Raw genomic sequence first — 22,214 nt, forward strand, 5'->3', positions numbered from 1 at the left:
ATTTTTTTTTTTTTTCTAGTTTTTTGAATCTCTCTTTATTTATTCCCTCCCTGATCTTTATTACCTCCTTCCTTCTGCTGACTTTAGGTTTTGTTTGTTCTTCTTTTTGCAGTTCTTTTAGGTGGTGGATTAGATTGCTTATTTCAACTTTTTTTTTTTCCTTAAAAAGAAGGCCTATATCACTATGAACTTCCCTCTAAGAACTTGTTTTACAGATTTTAATGTACAGTGACTTTATCAGGGTAATATAACTGTACAAACTAGGTACTTGATTTAGTGAAGAGATTGTAAACATTTAGTGATCACAGTTTCAGGGTTTTTTTTTTTCCTGTGTGACTGGTTAGGTTTCCTGTGGCTTTCATTAAGTTTATTATATTTTATTTAACATATATCACTAATACTTCAAAATTTTAAGTAGGTTTACATTGTAATGTTTTCTAATTTAAACAAATTGTAAGCAGCTTCAGATTTAGGTCATTTACTTTAATGTTTTTGTATTTTTGTCCTTTTAAGGTCACACTAGACCCAAAGTGGAGGAAGCTCTTATTAATGAAGAAGCAATTTTGAACCTCATGGAAAACAGTCAGACTTTTCAGCCTTTGACCCAAAGACTGAGTGAGTCACGAGTTTTCTGTAAGCAACTATTCTGTCATAAATTTTCAGTATGTTAAATCAACAAAAGTGCATATATCAGGTAGTATTTTTTCTTTTATTTGAAGAGGTTAAAGTTGCATGTTGAATAAATTCTTACTCAGTATAAGAAGGAAATCTTGCATTAAGAGAAGTATAGTTTCTTTTTTTGTTTTCCATACAGCTTTTTCTGTTAAATAGTTGGAAAAGAAAATAACTCTCTTTTTCTTAACTTCACTTTGGTTGAAAGAGAACTGTATTGCTTTAAGAGGAAATGTGTTTATTTTGAATTAAAATTCTTCAAAGTTAAGTACATTAATAAAATACCATGATTGATTCTTTGTTAATAAGTCTCAGAAATTTCCCTGGACAATACCTTTCAAGCTATTAATTCTTGACTAGCATAGGACATAACAGTCATTTCTGAGTATCTTTTACATTTCCATAAATGCATTTTCATTACTGTTACAAGCCATTTACTAGATTTCATTTCAGTAATTTACTCTAAATTACTGATATCTTTTTCAGAAATGTTTTTAAATTTTCATTGCAAAAAGTGAAATATCATTGAACCTCCTGCATCTTGTTTTGCTCGGTATAACGATTTTATGTTTCTTGCTTACTTTGTTTTTCCATTCTTACTGTATCAAATGAGGTATAGCATCAAATGTGATCCTACCCCTCCACAGTATCCTCTCTCTGTTATTTACATTTTCATTTGAGTGGAAGATTAACTCAGTGACTAGGGACAATATCAAAATTACTGTACACAGTCATATTTCAAGAACATTTTATATGAAGGTAGGTAACTTTTTTCTTTTTTAAATGAATGACATGACATATAGGAAGAAATGATCCAAAGACCACATCTAAAAATTAATTTGAAGTTTATAATATAAAATGTTTTATTTCTCTGAGTAAATAAATGTTATATGCCTAAATTATATTTTAGTTATAAAAAGACAGTTAAAGAAATTGAAAAAGAGAAAGGTGTATTCTTATTTCTTCATACTAAGTGAATAAAATGTATCACCAGCTGATACAATTTTCACTTATTTAAAGTTGCAAAAAATAGTCTCAATGTTAGTCAAAGATCTGAGTCAAATATATATAAATCATTTGCTAATATTAACTTTTTAAAAAGTATGTCAGGAAAAATAAACTGCAATTCTAGGTTTAAGAAATAGATTTTTGCCAAAATAGCCTCTATAGGCAAATATCTTCAATTTTGCCTTATATTTGGTAGCATGATTGAACTAGTTTCTTCATTGTCAGCAAAGAAAAACAGAAACAATATATTCCCATTTACTAAATATTATATTTTACAGAGAAAAAGGTTGTGTACTAGATTAGAACAGCCTCCTTCTTTATGATATTTTTTTAGATAATAACTTTTAATGGGATATAATTCACATATTGTAAAACTAACCTTCTAACTTGTACAGTTCAGTGGTTTTCAGCATTTCATGTAGTTATGCAATCATTTTCACTATCTGATTACAGAACATTTTTATCACTCTAAAAAAGAAACCCCATGCCCATTTGTAGTCCCTTCTCTCTTTTCCCTCCTCTCAGCCTCTGGCAACTTCTGATCTGTTTTCTCTTTTGCTAGATTTACCTATATTGGGCATTTCATATAAATGGAATCATATAACCTTTTGTTTCTGTATTCTTTTCACTAAGCATAATGTTTTTAAGGAATATATGTTTTCATGTTGAGGTGTATATCAGTGCTTCATTTCTTTTTACTACTGAATAATGTTGCATCATATGGATATAAACCATATTTCATTTCTCTTTCCTTCAGTTGATAGATTTTTGAGTTGTTTCCACTTTTTTGTCTATTGTGAGTAATGCAGCTGTGATTATTCATGTATAGGTGTTCGTTTGGACACATGTTTTCACTTCTTTTGGGTATATACCTACGAATAGAATTATTGGCTCTCCTGGTAACTCTGTGTTTAACATTTTAATAAACTGCCAAACTTTTTTTCCCTCACAGCAGCTGTACCATTGTACAGTTTGACCAGCACTATATGAGGGCTCCAAGTTTTTCACATATTGTCACATTTGTTATTATCTGTCTTTGATTTTATCAAACCTAGTGCATATGATATGATATCTCAGTGGTGGTCTTCAGGAAGTAATGCTATTAATCACTTTCAAAGCTCTCCTGTGTTTTTCAATTACAGGTTTTGTTTGGTAATCCTATGAGCTAAATAAATCTCAAATGAGGGATAAGGTGTTGACATGTTTCACTTAGCATTAATTCATATACTTATATATTTTATATTTATTATAATCATTTGTGATTATATTTCGTTTAGTGCTCCTCAGCCTTACTTAAGCAGTAAGAGCTTGAGCAGCTTGTTAACATGCAAATTCCTGAGCCTTGCCTCAGAAATTCTAATTCAATAAATGTGAGATGGTATCTTAAGAATTTTCTTCTTAATAAGGACACAAAATCATTCTAGTACAGGTGGTCCAAGGGTCATACTTGGATGGAAGAACTATATCAATACATAAATCTCTGTACCAGTGGCATTTCAGCATGTGCCAGCATATATGATTCTTAATGTTTTATATATAATTGATCTGAATTATTTAGAAAGTGTAAGTTATTTGTTGGTGATGCTTTACTTGTTTTGTAGTGGACAGTAGTCCTGATGAGGCTCTGGTACATCTTCTTGCTGGTTTGGAAAATGACGGCTATCACAGGGGAAGAAATAGGATGCCATCACCGTGTCGTTCCTTTGGAAACAGTAAAAATCCTCAAAATAGTGATGATGAAGAAAATGAACCACAGATTGAAAAAGAAGAAATGGAGCTTAGTTTGGTAATGTCTCAGAGGTGGGACAGCAATATTGAAGAACATTGTGCCAAAAAGAGGTAACTTTTTAGTTATTTCAGTTCCTTTAATAACTTTCTGTCATTATCAGTTTTCTTTAATCAGAAATTCTTACTATTATTCATAATAAAAAGCACCTTATAAACTAAATTGACTTAAAACTCTTTTAAATAATGCGTTGTTTCTAATGTGGAATAAACTTCATATTCCAAGTGAAATGAAATTTTAGTACATTAAAAAAGATTAAACCTAACTTTTTCCCCTTTATTATTGAGGTATAAGACATACATCACTGTATGAATTTTTGATGTACAGCGTAAAGATTTGATTTATGTATATTGTGAAATGACTACCACAGTAGTTTCAGTTAACTTCCATCATCTCATAGATACAATAAAAAGAAATAGGGGATATGCATATGGAATGTACAACGATGGCACTGATGAACCTATTTGGAGGGCAGCAGTGGAGATGCAGACATAGAGAACAGACTTGTGGACACAGTGGGGGAAGGAGAGAGTGGGATGAATTGAGAGAATAACATGGAAATATATACATTGCCATATGTAAAATAGATAGCAAGTGGGAATTTGCTGTGTGACACAGGGAGCTCAACCCAGTGCTCTGTGACAACCTGGAGGGGTGGGATGAGATAGGAGATGGGAGGGGGGTTCAGAAGTGAGGGGACATATGTCTACCTGTGGGTGATTCATGTTGATGTATGGCAGAGGCCAACACAATATTGTAAAGCAATTATCCTCTAATACAAAGGAAACGAAACAAGAAATGGGGGATTATTTCCTTGTAATTTGAACTGTTATGATTTACCCTCTTAACTTTCATATATGTCATACAGTAATGGTAACTATAGTCACTGTGTTGTACATTATATTGCCTAGTCATGTTTATAACTGGAAGTTTGTATCTTTTGACCACCTTGCTTAAATTCATGCTCTCCCCATACACCTAACTTAGAAATCATCTGTTTATATACACAGTATCAATATGTGTGTCCTAAATGGGACAAAATGGAAGTGCCTCCTTATATCAGAAATTGAAAAAAGAAAGCCCACTTTCTGATATTTTGTTGTTTGTTGTATAGAGATGCAACGAATTTCTTTATATTAATTTTGTACCCAGCAGCTTTACCATATTCATTGATGAGCTCTAGTAGTTTTTGGTGGTGTCTCTAGGATTTTCTATATGTAGCATCACATCATCTGCACACACTGAGTTTTACTTCTTTTGCAATATGAATTCCTTTTATTTTTCTTCTGTGATTGTTGTGGCTGAGACTTCCAAAACTATGTTGAATAAAAGTGGCAAGCGTGGGCATCCTTGTCTTGTTCCTGATCTTAGAGGAAATGTTTTCAGCTTTTCCTCATTGAGTATGATATTAGATGTGGCTTTGTCATGAATGGCTTGTATTATTTTGAGGCATGTTCCCTCTGAACTACAACAAACTTTGGAAAATTCTGAAAGAGATGGGAGTACCAGACCAGCTGACCTGCCTGTTGGGAAATCTGTATGTAGATCAGGACAAACAGTTAGAACTGGACATGGAACAACAGACTGGTTCCAAATAGGAAAAGGAGTACATCAAGGCTGTATATTGTCACCCTGCTTATTTGACTTATATGCAGAGTACATCATGAGAAACACTGGGCTAGATGAAACACAAGCTGGAATCAAGATTGCCAGGAGAAATATCAATAACCGCAGATATGCAGGTGACACCACCCTTATGGCAGAAAGTGAAGAGGAACTGAAAAGCCTCTTGATGAAAGTGAAAGAGGAGAGTGAAAAGTTGGCTTAAAGCTCAACATTTCAGAAAACGAAGATCATGGCATCCGGTCCCATCACTTCATGGCAAACAGATGGGGAAACAGTGACAGGCTATTTTTTCGGGCTCCAAAATCACTACAGATGGTGACTGCAGCCGTGAAATTAAAAGACACTTGCTCCTTGGAAGAAAAGTTATGACGAACCTGGACAGCATATTAAAAAGCAGAGATATTACTTTGCCAACAAAGGTCTGCCTAGTCAAAGCTGTGCTTTTTCCAGAAATCATGTATGGATGTGAGAGTTGGACTATAAAGAAAGCTGAGTGCTGCAGAATTGATGCTTTTGAACTGTGGTGTTGGAGAAGACTCTTGAGAGTCCCTTGGACTGCAAGGAGATCCAACCAGTCCATCCTAAAGGAGATCAGTCCTGGGTGTTCATTGGAAGGACTGATGCTGAAACTGAAACTCCACAACTTTGGCCACCTGATGCAAAGAGCTGGGTCATTTGAAAAGACCCTGATGCTGGGAAAGATTGAAGGTGGGAGGAGAAGGGAACGACAGAGAATGAGATGGTTGGATGCATCACCGACTCAATGGACATAAGTTTGAGTAAATTTCTGGGAGTTGGTGATGGACAGGGAGGCCTGGCATGCTGCAGTCCATGAGGTGGCAAAGAGTTGGACATGACTGAGTGACTGAACTGATGATGTTCCCTCTGTGCCCATTTTCTAGAGTTTCTATCATAAATGGATATTAAATTTTATCAAAAGCTTTTTCTGCATCTGTTGAGATGATCAGATGGTCTTTATTCTTCAATTTGTTAATGTGGTGTAATCACATTGACTTGCGAATACTGAAAAATCCTTGCATTCCTGGGGTAAATCCTACTTGAACATGGTGTATGGTACTCAGTGTATTGCTGGAGTCAGTTTGTAAGTATTTTGTTGAGGATTTTTGAATCTATTTTTATTAGTAATACTAGCCTATAATTTTCTTTTTATATGGTATCCTTGTCTAGTTTTTTATCATGGTGCTGGTGGCCTCATAGAATGAGTTTGAGATGATGGCTATTAACTAAAACTATTGTGGTAATCATTTCACAATGTATGTAAATCAAGCCTTTATGCTGTGCATCAAAAATTCATAGTCATTTGTGTCAATTATATCTCAATAATGATAAAAATAAAGTTAGGTTTAATCTCTTTAAATGTTCCAAAATTTTAAATATGACCTCAATCTCATATTTAACTTGCCTTCCTGTACATCTCTATCTGTTGTTAAACTTATCTAGTTTGGGCAGTGTTATTATTTATCTGGAAAGCAAACCACTTTTTAACTGGTTGTCTTGTTTCTAGTTCTGCTCCCCTGTAATAGGAGTGATAATTATGATTATTAAATGAACACTTCGTGGGCATTTACAAAGGGAAGCAGAAAATATAAAGACCCTTTATGAGTTCAACTCATGCTCTACTGTCTTTATATCTTTTCAAAATATGGTTACTTAGGGAAATGGAATAGTCGACTGAGTCTAATTTCAGCCAGATGTTTAACAAAGTCCTACATAACATCCTTATAGATAAGAAGGATGGTAGTAGTGACTGATTAGATCGGTTCATAGGGAACTTGCATGATTTTGCATTCAAAAACCACTTAAATGCTTGCTTTGTGCCAAATGTCATGCTTGATTCAATTGAGATTGTCAGAAACATTGGAGATTGATAATTCATTGAATGACAAAATACAGATTCAAAAATATCTTGAAACTGAAAAGATGATGCCTAATAAGGTGTAGGGTCATAGGCTTTTTTGTTCAGTCAGTCAGTTTCACAAATATAGACTAGGTAGACCTACAATTCATTCTAGACTTAACAGTTTCTGTGGGAAAGCCATAAATTGTACTTTATTAAGAGCACAGTAAATCTGTAGTGTATGATTGCCAAAATAGTGAATTTAATTATTGATTACCAGATGTACCTGCGGTAACATTTATTAGTCTGACAGATTTTGGGTTTTATTAGTAAAATAATTATAGTATTTATTTGATGTATTGAAATCTTGCTGTAATAAGTTGGGTTGCTTCTTTTATATTTCAGCAAAGTTTGTTAATTATTTGATATTTTTATTTGATTGATCATGTGGCATCAATGAAGCATTTTTCTTATTTCCATTTGTTTTTCTTTTGTCTTTGTTGTTCTTTCATTGTTTTATTTTGATATTGTCCCTTTGATTCTTACCTTCAATCTATTATTAGCATTTCTTCTACAGTTTCTTAGATTATATCTGGTTTAGCTATTTAAATTTTCATGCCCATATTAAATAGATACGCATTCAAATATGTAACATTCTTGTAAAATCACCATCTTCTTATTCCCAGTAGTGCCAACATGTTTAAAATAATAGGCCTCGTTTATCCCATAATGATTTAATGTTTGTGTATTCATTGACTGGATCATTTCTGTGAAAATCACCCTGAGGTTAACCTTGGAAAAATATCTTGAACATTTATAAAAGTATATTAGAGAAAGATTGATAGAAGTATAGTATCTAGAATGGGAGTCATTTAATTTCTGCTTGTATATTGGATATTATATTCTGCCCCAAGTACCAAATTTTAAGCATACTGAAAAAGTAAAGTGAAAGAAGAAGAACACTAGAAGGATTTGTGAGCACCATCACTTTAAAGAACAGTGGAAAGAATAGATAATATTTACTCTAATTAGAAAAGAATTATGAAACAAATGATAAAAATCCCTTCAAATATTTTAAAAGTTATCATGTGGAACATGGCATAGATATGCTACATATGGCTACACAGGACAAAGGAAGAAATGAAAAATTTTTGTATAATATAGGAAGAAAGTTATTAACAGTTTGAGCCATTAATAATTTTTATTTGGAAAAGGTTTAATGAAAAAATTATTCTACATATAATAAAGTAATATTTTCAAGACAAGTGAAAGAAAAAGGTGTGGGTAGAAAGTAAGTTTGCCCATCCAGATGGAAGGGAAAATATCAAGCTATGATCTAGTGAAAAATGTAAATTGGTTGGAGATAGAACTTAAGGGGAGTATCCATCTGGACTTCACAGTCCATCTGCATTCCTCAGTAACCATGCTTTTACAGCTCCTGCTGGGATTGACTCAATACCTGTACTGCTTCCTAGCCTATCTGTCTGACCCCTTTTATCTTCTCTTTCATCCCTGACCTGAATAACCCCTTGCCTGTCTTTTTATTTGTTTTTTCCAATCATAATGTAGTAATTGTGTATCTATGGAGACTTCTTAGAATATCCTAAAATGCCACCTTTTTACAAATTACCAGGTACTCACCTAAGCTGTTATATGTGTATATTTAATGATAAGATAAAGGGGACAATATAAGGAAGAACATAACTAGATATGGTAATCCAAGACATTGTGGAGCTGTGAATATAGGAATGGTGGTATCTTCTAGTTTTAATTTTCAGATCTGCTTTGTTCAGTTTTACTATTATAGTGTCAAATTAGGCAAATTATTTGAGTCTGAGATGCTTTTTTCTAATACTCATACTCACTGATGAATCTTAATATTCCCTAGATCACTGTGCAGAAATACCCATAGAAGCTCAACAGAAGAAGATGATTCATCTTCAGAAGAAGAAATGGAATGGAGTAATAATAGTTTGCTTCTAGCCAATCTTTCTATACCTCAGTTAGATGGAACTGCAGATGAAAATAGTGGTAAGTAAACTAGTCTACTGTGAGCATTTTGTTATGTAGGGGCTGAAGATATATTTGATTTTGAAAAATATAATCACAGTTGGCTAAGTGAGACTATGACAATACTGTTAGATTTTGTCCTTCTCAAGGATGTTTTCTTTTGAGAGAATGTAGATAAAATATGTCTTTTCTCATTTCTAAGAGGATAGCTTTTATCAATCACTGATTAGAGCTTTATAAACTTTAATCAGTTTATTGTAACATTTAACCATAGAAAACTATAAGAAATATGCTTAGCTTATTTAAAGTGATAATGCAAAAAAAGAGTGATAATGCAAAGATGTGTGTTATTTTATGGAAACTTTCCAAGGCAATGAGATTTTTCCGCTTATTCTCTCAAAAAGCATGAATATTGATACCATCTGTTTTTAATCAAAGGCATATGTGTTTAAAATAATGACTAATAGTCAAATGTAACTAACTCTCGATTATTCAGATTGAGATATCCTAGTATGAAAACGACCTTTCTGTTGAGTTAACTATTTTAAACATACAACTGTAATTTCATATAACTTCTTTCATGGTGATAGCATCATGATATAGGAAAATATTTTAAAAATTAGAAGAGTTGAAGTTAAGCAAATTCTTTTTTTCCTCATTTCAGACAATCCACTGAACAATGAAAATTCTAGAACCCACTCTTCTGTGATTGCAACAAGCAAGCTATCAGTAAAACCTTCCATCTTTCACAAAGATGCTGCTACATTAGAGCCCCCATCTTCTGCTAAGATTACCTTTCAGTGTAAACACACAAGTGCCCTTTCTTCCCATGTTTTGAACAAGGAAGATTTAATTGAAGACCTTTCACAGCCAAGCAAACTAGAGAAAAGTCTAGATCATTCAGTCACTTCTTTTACAAATGAAAGCACTTACTCTATGAAATATCCTGGATCTTTAAGCAGTTCTGTCCATCCAGAAAACTCTCATAAAGAGAGTGGTAAGAAAGATGTCCTCCCAGTATCTTCCTGTGAAAGTAGTACTTTTGATTATGAAGACAATATTCCACCTGTTACAAGACAAATACCAAGTAGAAAGTATACAAACATTAGGAAAATTGATAAGGATGCCCCTTTTATACATATGAGCCGTCACACTAATGAAAGTACATTGGGCAAAAATTCTTTGAACTTTTCTGACTTAAATCATTCAAAGAGTAAATTATCCTCTGAAGGAAATGAAAAAGGAAACAGCACAGCTCTGAATAGTTTATTCCCTTCATCATTAAATGAAAATTGTGAATTGCTGTCTTGCTCAGGGGAAAATAGAACTATGATGCATTCTCTTGATAGCATTGCTGATGAAAGTGGACTAAATAAACTTAAAATTAGATATGAAGAATTTCAAGAACATAAAACAGAAAAACCAAGCCTCAGCCAGCAAGCAGCACATTATATGTTTTTTCCCAGTGTTGTTCTCTCTAATTGTCTCAGTAGGCCCCAAAAGCTCTCTCCTGTCACATATAAACTACAACCTGGCAATAAACAGTCCCGGTTAAAAATGAATAAAAAGAAGCTTTCGGGTCATCAAGAGACTTCTACCAAAACTGCTGAGACTGGATCCTCAAAAGATAATTATATACAAAATAATCCTTGTAATAGTAATAATTCTGAGAAAGATAATGTATTGGCTAGCGATTTAATTAAGGTCACCCGTGGAACTTTTGAAAATAAAACATCTACAGACAGTTTTGTAGACTGTCACTTTGGAGAAGGAACCTTAGAAACTGAGCAGTCCTTTGGATTGTATGGAAATAAATATACCCTTAGAGCCAAACGCAAGGTAAATTATGAGAATGAAGATAATGAGTCAAGTTTTGTAACACACAGCTCAAAAATTAGCCTACCTCATCCCATGGAAATTGGTGAAAGTTTAGATGGAACTCTCAAATCTCGAAAACGCAGAAAAATGTCTAAAAAGTTGCCCCCTGTCATCATAAAGTACATTATTATTAATAGGTTTAGAGGGAGGAAAAATATGCTTGTGAAACTAGGAAAAATAGACTCTAAAGAAAAACAAGTAATATTAACAGAGGAAAAAATGGAACTGTATAAAAAACTTGCACCTTTGAAAGATTTTTGGCCAAAAGTTCCTGACTCCCCTGCAACCAAATATCCCATTTATCCATTAACACCAAAGAAAAGTCACAGAAGAAAATCAAAACATAAGTCTGCTAAGAAAAAAACTGGTAGACAACAAAGGACAAGTAGTGAAAATATTAGAAGAACTTTGTCTTTCAGGAAAAAACGGTCACATGCTATTCTTTCTCCTCCTTCACCATCTTATAATGCTGAAACCGAAGACTGTGACTCAAATTATAGTGATGTTATGTCTAAACTAGGTTTTCTTTCTGAGAGAAGCACAAGTCCCATAAACTCTTCTCCACCTCGCTGCTGGTCTCCCACAGATCCAAGAGCTGAAGAAATTATGGCTGCTGCCGATAAAGAAGCAATGCTTTTTAAGGGTCCTAATGTATATAATAGTAAGACTGTTAATTCCCGTATAGGAAAAAATAGTCGAGCAAGAATGCAGGTTAAGAAATCAAAAACAAAGCTTGTTAATCCCTCTACAGTTTCTAAGAAAAGGAACAAACGAAATCAGACAAATAAACTAGTAGATGATGGAAAAAAGAAACCAAGAGCAAAACAGAAACAAAAAACAAATGAGAAAAGTACACCAAGAAAGCATACAACACTAAAGGAAGAAAAACTAAAATCTCAAGCTGGTACTGAAGTGAAATTTGTGCTGAAACATCAGAATGGGCCTGAGACCGCAGATAATTCTGGAGGCTCTCAACTACTTTTTAAACAGAAAGATGTGTCATTAATGGGCTCTGCTATAGATCATCCTCTTTCTGCTCCTATCCCCACTGGAATTCATGCACAACAGAATTTATCTGGCTGCTTTTCTTCTTTCCTAGAAAGCAAGAAACCTGTAGATTTGCAGGCCTTCCCCAGTTCACGAGATGATGTGAATTCTTCTGTTGTTTGTAGTTCTTTAGGACCTGGAATCTCAAAAATTAATGTTCAGCGATCTCATTGTCAAAATACTATGTTTACTCTAAAAGAATCAAGCTTGATTCAAAAAAATATATTTGACCTTTCAAACCATTTGTCTCAGGTAGCACAGAGTACACAGATGTCTTCTGGTATAATGTCTCCAAAGATAGAAGAGAATGCAAATATACAAAAAAGCTATTTGTCATCTCTTGGAAAGTTAAATGAATATCGTAATTCCCTAGAATCAAAGCCAGACCAGACGTATGCCCCTAATTTTTTGCATTGCAAAGATAGTCAGCAGCAGATTGTGTGCATGGCAGAACGTTCAAAGCACAGTGAAACTTGTTCTCCAGGAAATGCAGCTTCAGAAGAAAGTCAGATGCCTAATAATTGCTTTATAACTTCTTTGAGAAGCCCAATCAAACAAATAGCTTGGGAGCAAAAACAAAGGGGTTTTATTTTAGACATGTCAAACTTTAAACCTGAAAGGGTAAAGCAAAAGCCATTGTCAGAAGCAGTTTCACAAACCAAAGCACTTTCTCAATGTAGGAATCGAAATATGTCAACACCTTCAGCATTTGGTGAAGGACAGTCTGGACTGGCAGTTCTAAAAGAATTGTTGCAAAAAAGACAACAGAAAGCACAAAATGGAAATAGTATACAAGACCCATTATCTAATAAACAGCAGCCAAACAAAAATATCTCTGTTTCCCTTGAGCATAACAAATCAGTTAAACGAACACGATCAGTAACATCTCCAAGAAAACCTCGAACTCCCAGAAGTACAAAACCTAAAGAAAAAATTCCCAAACTTCTTAAAGTAGACTCTCTAAATTTACAAAACTCTGGCCAATTGGATAATTCCCTATCAGATGATAGTCCCATCTTCTTTTCAGATCCAGGTTTTGAAAGTTGTTATTCACTTGAAGATAGCTTGTCCCCTGAACATAATTACAATTTTGATATTAATACAATAGGTCAAACTGGATTTTGTAGTTTTTATTCTGGAAGTCAGTTTGTCCCAGCTGATCAGAATTTGCCTCAGAAGTTCCTAAGTGATGCAGTTCAGGATCTTTTCCCAGGACAAACTGTAGAAAAAACTGAGTTTTTAAGTCATGATAACCAGAAATGTGATGAAGACAAACATCATGCCTCAGACTCAACCGCATGGATTCGATCTGGTACTCTAAGTCCTGAACTATTTGAGAAATCACCCATAGATAGCAATGAGAATCATCGCAACAATCAGTGGAAAAATACCTTTCATCCTCTAACATCTCGGTCTAATTCAATTATGGAGACTTTCTGTATTCAGCAGTCAGAGAACTGTCTAAATGAAAAATCCAGATTAAATAGGAGTTCAATAAGCAAAGAAGTGTTTCTTAGCCTCTCACAGCCGGGCAGTTCAGACTGGATTCAAAGTCATACCAGAAAAGAAATGGGGCAGTCTCTTGATGCAGTCAATACTTCTTTTACTACAATACTATCCTCCCCTGATGGTGAACTTGTAGATGCAGCCTCTGAAGATTTAGAATTGTATGTTTCAAGAAACACTGATGTGTTGACACCAACTCCGGATAGTTCGCCAAGGTCTACCAGCTCTCCCTCGCAATCTAAAAACGGCAGTTTCACTCCTCGAACTGCTCACATTCTGAAACCACTTATGTCCCCACCAAGTAGGGAAGAAATTATGGCAACTTTGTTGGATCATGACCTTTCAGAAACCATTTACCAAGAACCGTTTTGCAGTAATCCTTCTGATGTACCAGAAAAGCCCAGGTAATCAGAATTCTTTTTCCCCTTGGGTCACTCTGAATAATTACAATGTATGTAACAAAATTTGGTAACTGAGTACTACTTTCTCTCTGATACTGTATTTGTAAGTATATCATTATGAAAACAATTTTGTAATTATGGACATATTAAAAGAATTCACAAACTGGGTGGATAGTTGTACCCAGAGAAATTTATTTAAATTGATCAGTGTTGGTCTTGGATCTGTTATTTTGCAATGCATCAACATTAAAGGATTAGAGACTGTCTATGACATGATGCCAAGAAGGATGTCATAATACTTTTATAGTATTATCATTTTAAAGATGGTATTTAAGTGGTAAGCTTTCATAATTTTAAGAACTTTTTTAAAAAAGTTTGAAAATAAGCATACATATGTTTTAAATACTCTTAAGATATTTCTCTAAATGAAGATTATTTTAAGTTGTTTCTATTACATACACTCTCTTTTCATATTGCCAGCATCTTCATTCATATTGTTACTGTTGTTGTACATTTATTAGGAGTACAAGATGGACTTTGATTCCCCTCATCTGTTCTTTTAAGAATCTTTTCAGAAAAGTGATAAACAGAGAGACAGATCCATGCACACACAAAGCCAGTAGCAAAAGGTGAAGGTTTATAAATAGACCACAGCCCTGGCCTATTTATAAATCAGTAGTTAAGTAGGTATCCTATCCTGCCTGCATCACCAAGATAGAACATACCTGATAAGCGCTAAACTGGAGGACAAGGCTTAATCCAAGAAGTTTAAGGGATGGCTTTGGGCCCTGCCCCTGTGTCTTTGATCCTGTTTACCTAATCAGTTGCAGAGAGAGGCAGTTCATTTCAGCCATCCAGTCAGAAGCAGAGCAGAATTGCCAGGACTGCTGAGGCAGACCCTGCTTAATCTAAATGATGGAAGGAGATAGGATGTGCCAGCAAAGGCAACAGGCCACACTGCATGTATGCACTGACCTTGAGCAGCACTGTGTTCCTTACCCTACTGAAACAGACAGTGAATGCCAGGCTTTTTACCCAGCAGATTAGCAGTAATTTCTGCAAGAGTCCATTTAAGAAAGGGGTGAGAAAAAGTGATCAGAAATACAGAGTAGAAGTTCCCTCCTCTAAGGATTTGAAGTGAAAGGTAGAAAATCCCTCACCCTGCCTCACCCCCGCACTGCCTGGCACATAGTTTTGCTGTTCTTTTGTGCCTGGTACCCACATTTGGTTTTTTAACATGAATGGAACTCTTTATTTCACTGTCAGAATATATGAACGTATGTTCCTTAGCCATTAGTTTCCATTATTTTGGGGACTTTGACTTTACCAGTAGTGATTATGGTTTATTTTTTCATCTGTATTTTCTTCCTTAGCCTTGCACATCTTCTTAATTCTTAGTTAACTTAGCATGTCCTAGTCATTTACTCTGTGTTACTATTAATTGTTGTCCAACTTTGGCGCTTATTCTGCAGTTGAAATAAAAGGATATGATAGTCATTATATTTGAAATTTGTACCCTATACAAAGTTTTCTAATTAAAAACTATGTATTCACTGTAGAAAATTTAGGAAAAGAAGAAATAAAAATGACACCATTTCTCTACCTAGTAACAACCATTATTACTATTTTAATGTTTTCATTTTTCAGTATAGTTTTTATTTTGTTTTATTGATGTGTTCTTACTATAATCACAATATTATGTTGAAACTGATTCACTCACCACTATAATGTAAACATTTTCCAAATTTATGAGTGTCTTGAAACATCATTTTAAATGACTGCATAATATTCTATCACATGCATATTACTAGACAGAAACGTTGTTCTCTGTTTGGCTACTATAGAGAATTATGTGATACCGTCTTCATAAAGCATTTCTTGTATTTTGGAGTCTTTACTTAAAACTCTCAAAATAGGATGACTGAAAAATTTAAGGCTCTTGATATATATTATAGCATGAGTTGTAGCAGTTAGCATGCTGCTGACAATATCCAAGAAAGCTGAACTTACCACACCTCAGCAATTTTTGCTTATCTTTTACTTCATTATGATCTCTGTATTATTAATATTAGAGTTGGGTATAGTCACATATGTGTACTCATTTCCTTCGATAACAATAATTCTCCTAATTTTTCATAAAGCTGCAACGTAGGTACAGGGAAGGTGCTAATCCTGATTATGGAGTTAACTAGTAAGAGCTAGAATCTTTCCATATATAGGGGGAAAGGAAATGTGGTAACTCTGGTGCTGTTCCTGCAGCTCCAGTCAAAAATAAGAATTCAGTTCATTGAGTTTTATCTAAAAGTGACCAGGTCATTGGGGAAATCATGCCCTACAAGAAGTAATTGCAGAAACTAAGAATGATCTTCATACTCATGAAAGAGATACCATGAAGAAGAAAAAGTAATATTATGTTGCTGCAGAAGGCATAAATACATGACCTATGGATAGGTTAGAGAACGAAATTTAGCTTAATACTTACAGTAACTATTAGAAACGAGGCCAGGTTTCCTTTTAAGTAGTGATTCTTCACATACATTAGTAGCACTTAACCTTTGTGCACCTTGCCAACTGCTAAGTTCTTACGTTAGTATTAACCTTTTTCATGTAAAGGGGAGAAAGAATTACGGTAGTTTACATCAATTGTGTGTGACTTTTGTAATGTTTGAGGGAATTTGGCAGGGTATAAAGACTTGTTTGAACTGACAGGCTTTGCTAGACTGCTGCATAGAGAGTAGAGAATGTATAAAGAGGTTATAGATAAAATCTGGGGTATAGTCTCTGATGATAAATTCTTCCAGCATTTTAATTCTTATATGGTGACAGTGGAAAGTTATTTAAGATGAATAGAGGAAAGGAATCGGATGTGTCTGTACCATCTCCTAAAAAGAAGGCTTCATTGGACACTTTCTTTCCCTGGTATTGATGATACCTTCCAAAGGAAGTTAATTTAGTAGTCATATACCTGTTAGAAAAAGCATATTGAGACTAAAGATAGAATGTACCTGCATAAAATATATGTTTGTGGAGGTTGGGGCATAGGATGTGGAAATGGAAGAAAGAAATAAGCATTTTTAAAACTCCAAAAAGAACTTTTAAAAATCTCTAAGTTAAGGAGCTAAATATTTTGGTAATTTTTCTTTGAGACAAAACAGTTCTAAAATATGTTGTTTATAGGGAGATCGGCGGACGGCTTCTCATGGTAGAAACTCGACTTCCAAATGATCTGGCTGAGTTTGAGGGAGACTTTTCTTTGGAAGGACTTCGTCTATGGAAAACAGCCTTCTCAGCAATGACTCAAAATCCAAGACCTGGGTCACCCCCTCGCAATGGCCAAGCAGTTGTCAATAAAGGATCAAGTAATAACCGTAAAATGGCTGAAGATAAAAAAATTGTGATCATGCCTTGCAAATGTGCCCCAAGTCGACAACTGGTTCAGGCATGGCTTCAAGCCAAAGAAGAATATGAACGTTCCAAGAAACTGTCTAAAACGGAGCCAACTAGAGTTGTAAAATCTGCTGAAGACTTCAGCTCTTCAGTTAATCCAGATGACAGACCTGTAGCGCCTCCAAAAATGGATACAACTCCACATACACTCCCCACTACAGCACATACCAAGGAAGATGTTGACAATTCTCAGATTGCTTTACAAGCGCCAACCACAGAATGCCATCAGACTGCAAGTGAAAGTCAGACGCTGCCACTAGTTGCTTCTGCAGGTGATGCTGAGAAAGATCAGGATGATGACGATGACTATTACATTAGTTATAGCTCTCCTGATTCTCCAGCAATTCCCCCTTGGCAACAGGCAGCATCCCCAGACTCCAAAACATTAAATGGAGATGAGAGACCCTCATCACCAGTAGGGGACCTGCATTCTCTGACTATTGAGAACTTACTAAAGCCTGTAAAAGATGGTGTACAGAAGAGCCCCTGCACTGAGTCCCAGGAGCCTCTAGTGATATCCCCAGTTAATGTTAGGACAAGAACTGAGATATGTGAATCACTTTGCCTTCATAGTACACCAATCATACAGAGAAAACTAGAAAGGCTTCCTGAGGCAACTGGCCTTAGCCCTTTGTCAACAGGTAAGTTTACAAATAACAAAATCACCATGGAGCTCTTCAAATACCAGAAATGAAAGCAGCATTGACTATGTAATGAAAATCAGAGCTTTTTAAATGTAATTTTAGCTCAGCTAATGAGAGGTTATTGTTATTTTATCCTGTCTTGGATATCATCACATGATAACTTTTTTATCTTTCTGCTGTGAAATATACTCACATCTGTTTCCATCCTTTCTTCTTGCCTTCTGGGTAAAATGTAGGAGCCCTCTCAGAAACCTTATCTTCTTTCTCAACTTAATTTCCTACTGGCTTTGATGTATATCCAGATATTTCCCACCCTGTAAAATAGAAAACCAAACACCTGTCTTGACCTTCTGTCTTTTAGCCTGTACTCTTTTTCCTCTCACTTAAAGCCAAATTTCTTAAAAGATCTCTCTGAGTTGATAGCTCTATTGCTTTACATCATACTCATTTGTCAGCCCACTCTGAACTGGATTCTGCCCCCATCAATTCACCAGTATGGATCTTGTGAAGATTCTCTGCGATCTTCATGTAGCTAAATCCAGTGGATGTTTTTCAGTCTTTCTATCGCATGCCCTCCAAGCAGCCCTTGTTCTTATGACCACACCTTCCTTCTTAGAGCTGCTTCTCCCTTTGGCTCTACCCCTACTTCTCTGTTTCTTCCCACTTGCTTTCCTTTGAAGTTTACCTCATATTCTCAGTTATTATCTAAATATTGTAGTTTATTAGGGCTTAGCCTTAAGCTTTCTTTACTCTGTGTTCTCTCAATGACCTAGTTCCTGCCCACAGAATTGATAATTCACAAATTTTAATTTCTAGTTTAGAATTCTCTTTAAAGCTTCAGAATGCTATATCCAGCTACCTTTGGCATTTCTACTTGAATGCTCAAAAGCACCACAAGGTCAGTATTTTTTAAACTTAGTTTATGATCTCATTGTATCCATTCACTACCAATCACCTAGCACGCTTTATACACACGCATACATGCCCACACATTGAAAACTATTCCTAATTTGAATGGACAGTACCACGAGTTCTGTCACTGAGTTACACGGGTCAGAAACAGTGGTCTTATTTATAATATCACCTGATTCCCTCACTGCCCATCCTGTGGTTTTCACACTTCTTTGTTTCCTAAATTACCCAAAACTCTCTGCCTCTGTCTACCAAGGTACTACCAAGCCCTCATCTCTCACCTGGGCTTCTACCCTAGCCTTCTTATTCACCCTTAACAATTTCCAGTTTTTTTGTTTGGTAATCAGGGAAAATTCCCACTCTTTTCCTAGTTAATTTCTATTCTTTCTTTGTATTTTAGCTCAAAAAAGCTCTCCAAATTCCCTGACTAGATAAAATTTCTCGATTATCTTCTGCTTTGTTGTACTTATCCCAGTTATAATTTTACTTTTCTATATGTATTTGATTAATGTCTGATTCTCTCTCTAGACCTCACAAGGGTACAAGATTATTTTTTTCTTCATCTTCATAAATACTTGATAAGTCAGTGAATAAATGGATTAAATGGTTCCCTAGGGTAATAACTGAGGAATAAAATCCAACAACTAAAATCTAAATGTTTTTATTTAATAGTACAAATATTAAAAGTTATTTTAGTGTGGGAATCACAGGTTGGAATCAGTTTCATTTTTAAATTGTGAAATCTTTGTGAAGAATTTATAGGACCATACTCATGAATGGTACCTAGGAGTTGGAACAACAAAAATTAAAAAAAAACAAAAACACTGAAGCAGGCAATTTTGATTTGTATGTTAAATATAAAATTTCTTTCTACAGAACCAAAAATCCAGAAATTGAGTCATAAGAAAGGAAGTAATACTGACGCTCTTAGAAGAGTACTCTTAACACAAGCAAAGGTAACTATGCTAAACATATTTAAAGATCAGTGGAAGATCCATTCTTATTCTTGGATTTCAGTTAGATAATTGATAACTTTGTGTCTCAATTTTTTAATAATTTTATTATATTTTTGCATCATTTATTTACATGTCTTTGAGACAACAAGAAATTGCCTAATTAAAAAAATTTTTTTTTGTTGTTGGGATCTAAAAGATTCTTATATGTAAATACAAATATTACAGAGAAAGTGAATATGATAGCCAAAATGTGGATTATGAGGATACAAATACATTAACTGATTACTGGCAAAATCAGAACAATCCAATGACAGCAGAGCTCAAGTAAGTGATTTTTGATCCCACCAAAAGTATATCCTTTTTCTTGGTTTATTACTTTTTTCTCAAATATAGCATTATTGATTTTTCAGTTCATTTTGCTAAATATCAAAGGAAAGCAACATTATTTATTACCAAAACTCTGAAAAATCATAAATGTCTTTATTCAAATACTAAAAATTGTTGTAATACTTAACTGGAAATACATGGTTATGTGAAAAAAAGTATGCATTAGACATGTATCCTTAGAAATATATGATAGAGATCACTTCTGTATTGGCCACTTCTCGTAAATATCATTAACTACATAAAATATATTTTAGTATTTCTATTTTGAGATTACAAATGCTTTTTAAAACTATCATTTTTAAATCAGTATTGAATTAAAAGTCATATATATTAAAAACAAGTATGAGTGCTCTATCAACATAAATCAACACTTTCAGGAAAATGATTAATGGATTTGGAAATCAGAATATATATTTTTTTATTTAAAAAAAAAATAGATTCCATTCTTTCTAACCCCTTGAAAATAATACTTTAGTTTATCTTTCAGATACATGTTGTATTAGGGTAAAATACAAACCCACAGTTTTAAATCTTTTATACATTTTTAGCCAGACTACTTGCAAATATATTGCTTGCTTGCTTGCTTGTCATATTTCCAAGAAAGGTCAAGATAAATGTCCATGTGGTACAAATGTCAACTCTCTACAAAGCTATTATTTTCTGTATTGGGGGTTTGTAAACTCAAGAATCAATATATGGTTGACTTAACAGATTATATCAGATATTTCTACACATACCCAGTTCTGGTATCTTGAGTTACTAGCCTGAAAAAATGCAAATAAAATACTTAAGTTTCTTCTTTTACTTAAGGAGATGGTACTAATTTATCATGTATTACTAAATGCATAAAGTTATCTAAGCAGAAATAAGTAATCAAAAGAAAGGAAATGATTGCTCATTATTTTTTTCTGCCTCTGTGTGTTTTTTTTTTAATAGAATCAATTTGCAGCAGTAAATACCCCAAAGAAAGAAACTTCTCAGATTGATGGACCATCCTTAAACAATACTTATGGTTTCAAAGTCAGCATACAAAACTTAGAGGAGGCGAAAGCTTTACACGAGGTAAAACTGCAACAGTAAGGACACATACACATTTCAACTCTTACGTTTTATTCTGTGGTACAAGTACAGAAATTTTTTACAGAGAGAGGACTACACTGAATTCTATACCTGTTCATCTTTATCTTGTTCTTATTATCCTTACTATTTTATGTATTTGTATGAAACAGAGAAACTTTTAAAGTAGTCATCAGTTATTGAGACTGCTTTGTGGTTTCACAATTTTCTCAAACCTTATACCTGAAATTTTTAAAAAGAAGCTAAAATTTAGAAAACGTTTCTCAGCTATTTGAAACTCTGTATATTACTCTGGGATTGTTATATTACCATGTTATATTACATCCCTACCTACTTGCATTGTCTGTTTGGTTGACTTAGTGAATTATTGTTTGTACAGTTCATTTGTTCATGTAATCTTTATAACCCAGTTATCTTCACAGCACAAACCATATGCAAAGACTTCGCTATCTTGAAAAAAATGTACATTCTTACTGGAGAATATATATGAATGGTTCACTGTAAATTTATCTGTATTCACTGTTAATTTATCTGTGTTTACTGTAAATATTTCTGTAAAGAAGACACAACTCAGAACATGTCTGATTGGCACAGAGGTGAAATTAGGATATATTTTCATTGTTTATTTGTGTGCCGTCAGAATGGTAGCTACTAACATATGTTTATTGAGAATTTTAAGTTTGGCTTACATATCTAGGAATGAAATTTTAGATTTCATTTTAATTTTAAGTAATTTATTTCCATTACAACGTTTGCAGCCTCACTGAGATGTGCCATAAATGTAAAATGCATACTGATTTCAAAGACTTAATAGGAAAAAAGAATATGAAATACCTTATTAGTAATTTTTTATATTGATTACATGTTGAATGGGTAGTTTTGATATATTGATTATGTGAAAATATTTTAAATTAATTTAACCTATTCTTTTTTAATGTGAGTACTGGAAAATTTTAAATTATGAATGTGACTTTCATATTTCTTTGGGTCAGTACTGGT

The 22,214-nt window shown here is 34.0% G+C and overlaps 1 protein-coding gene across 5 annotated transcripts in view; it reads left to right on the forward strand.

Moving 5' to 3' along the window:
- Positions 1-22,214, forward strand: part of REV3L (REV3 like, DNA directed polymerase zeta catalytic subunit) — a 178,244-nt gene that overhangs the window by 94,215 nt on the left and 61,815 nt on the right. For 4 of the 5 annotated variants that reach the window (XM_070795488.1, XM_019967201.2, XM_070795490.1 and 1 more), the window contains 7 exons: positions 514-633; positions 3,282-3,519; positions 8,839-8,981; positions 9,625-13,795; positions 16,970-17,880; positions 19,672-19,751; positions 21,075-21,200. In XM_070795488.1, coding sequence (XP_070651589.1) covers positions 514-633; positions 3,282-3,519; positions 8,839-8,981; positions 9,625-13,795; positions 16,970-17,880; positions 19,672-19,751; positions 21,075-21,200 — 5,789 coding nt within the window. The remainder of the gene's footprint in view (positions 1-513; positions 634-3,281; positions 3,520-8,838; positions 8,982-9,624; positions 13,796-16,969; positions 17,881-19,671; positions 19,752-21,074; positions 21,201-22,214) is intronic. The other variant, XM_070795489.1, reaches the window with a different exon arrangement.

Source organism: Bos indicus, chromosome 9 (genome assembly GCF_029378745.1).
Source record: "Bos indicus isolate NIAB-ARS_2022 breed Sahiwal x Tharparkar chromosome 9, NIAB-ARS_B.indTharparkar_mat_pri_1.0, whole genome shotgun sequence".
Lineage (NCBI taxonomy): Eukaryota > Metazoa > Chordata > Mammalia > Artiodactyla > Bovidae > Bos > Bos indicus.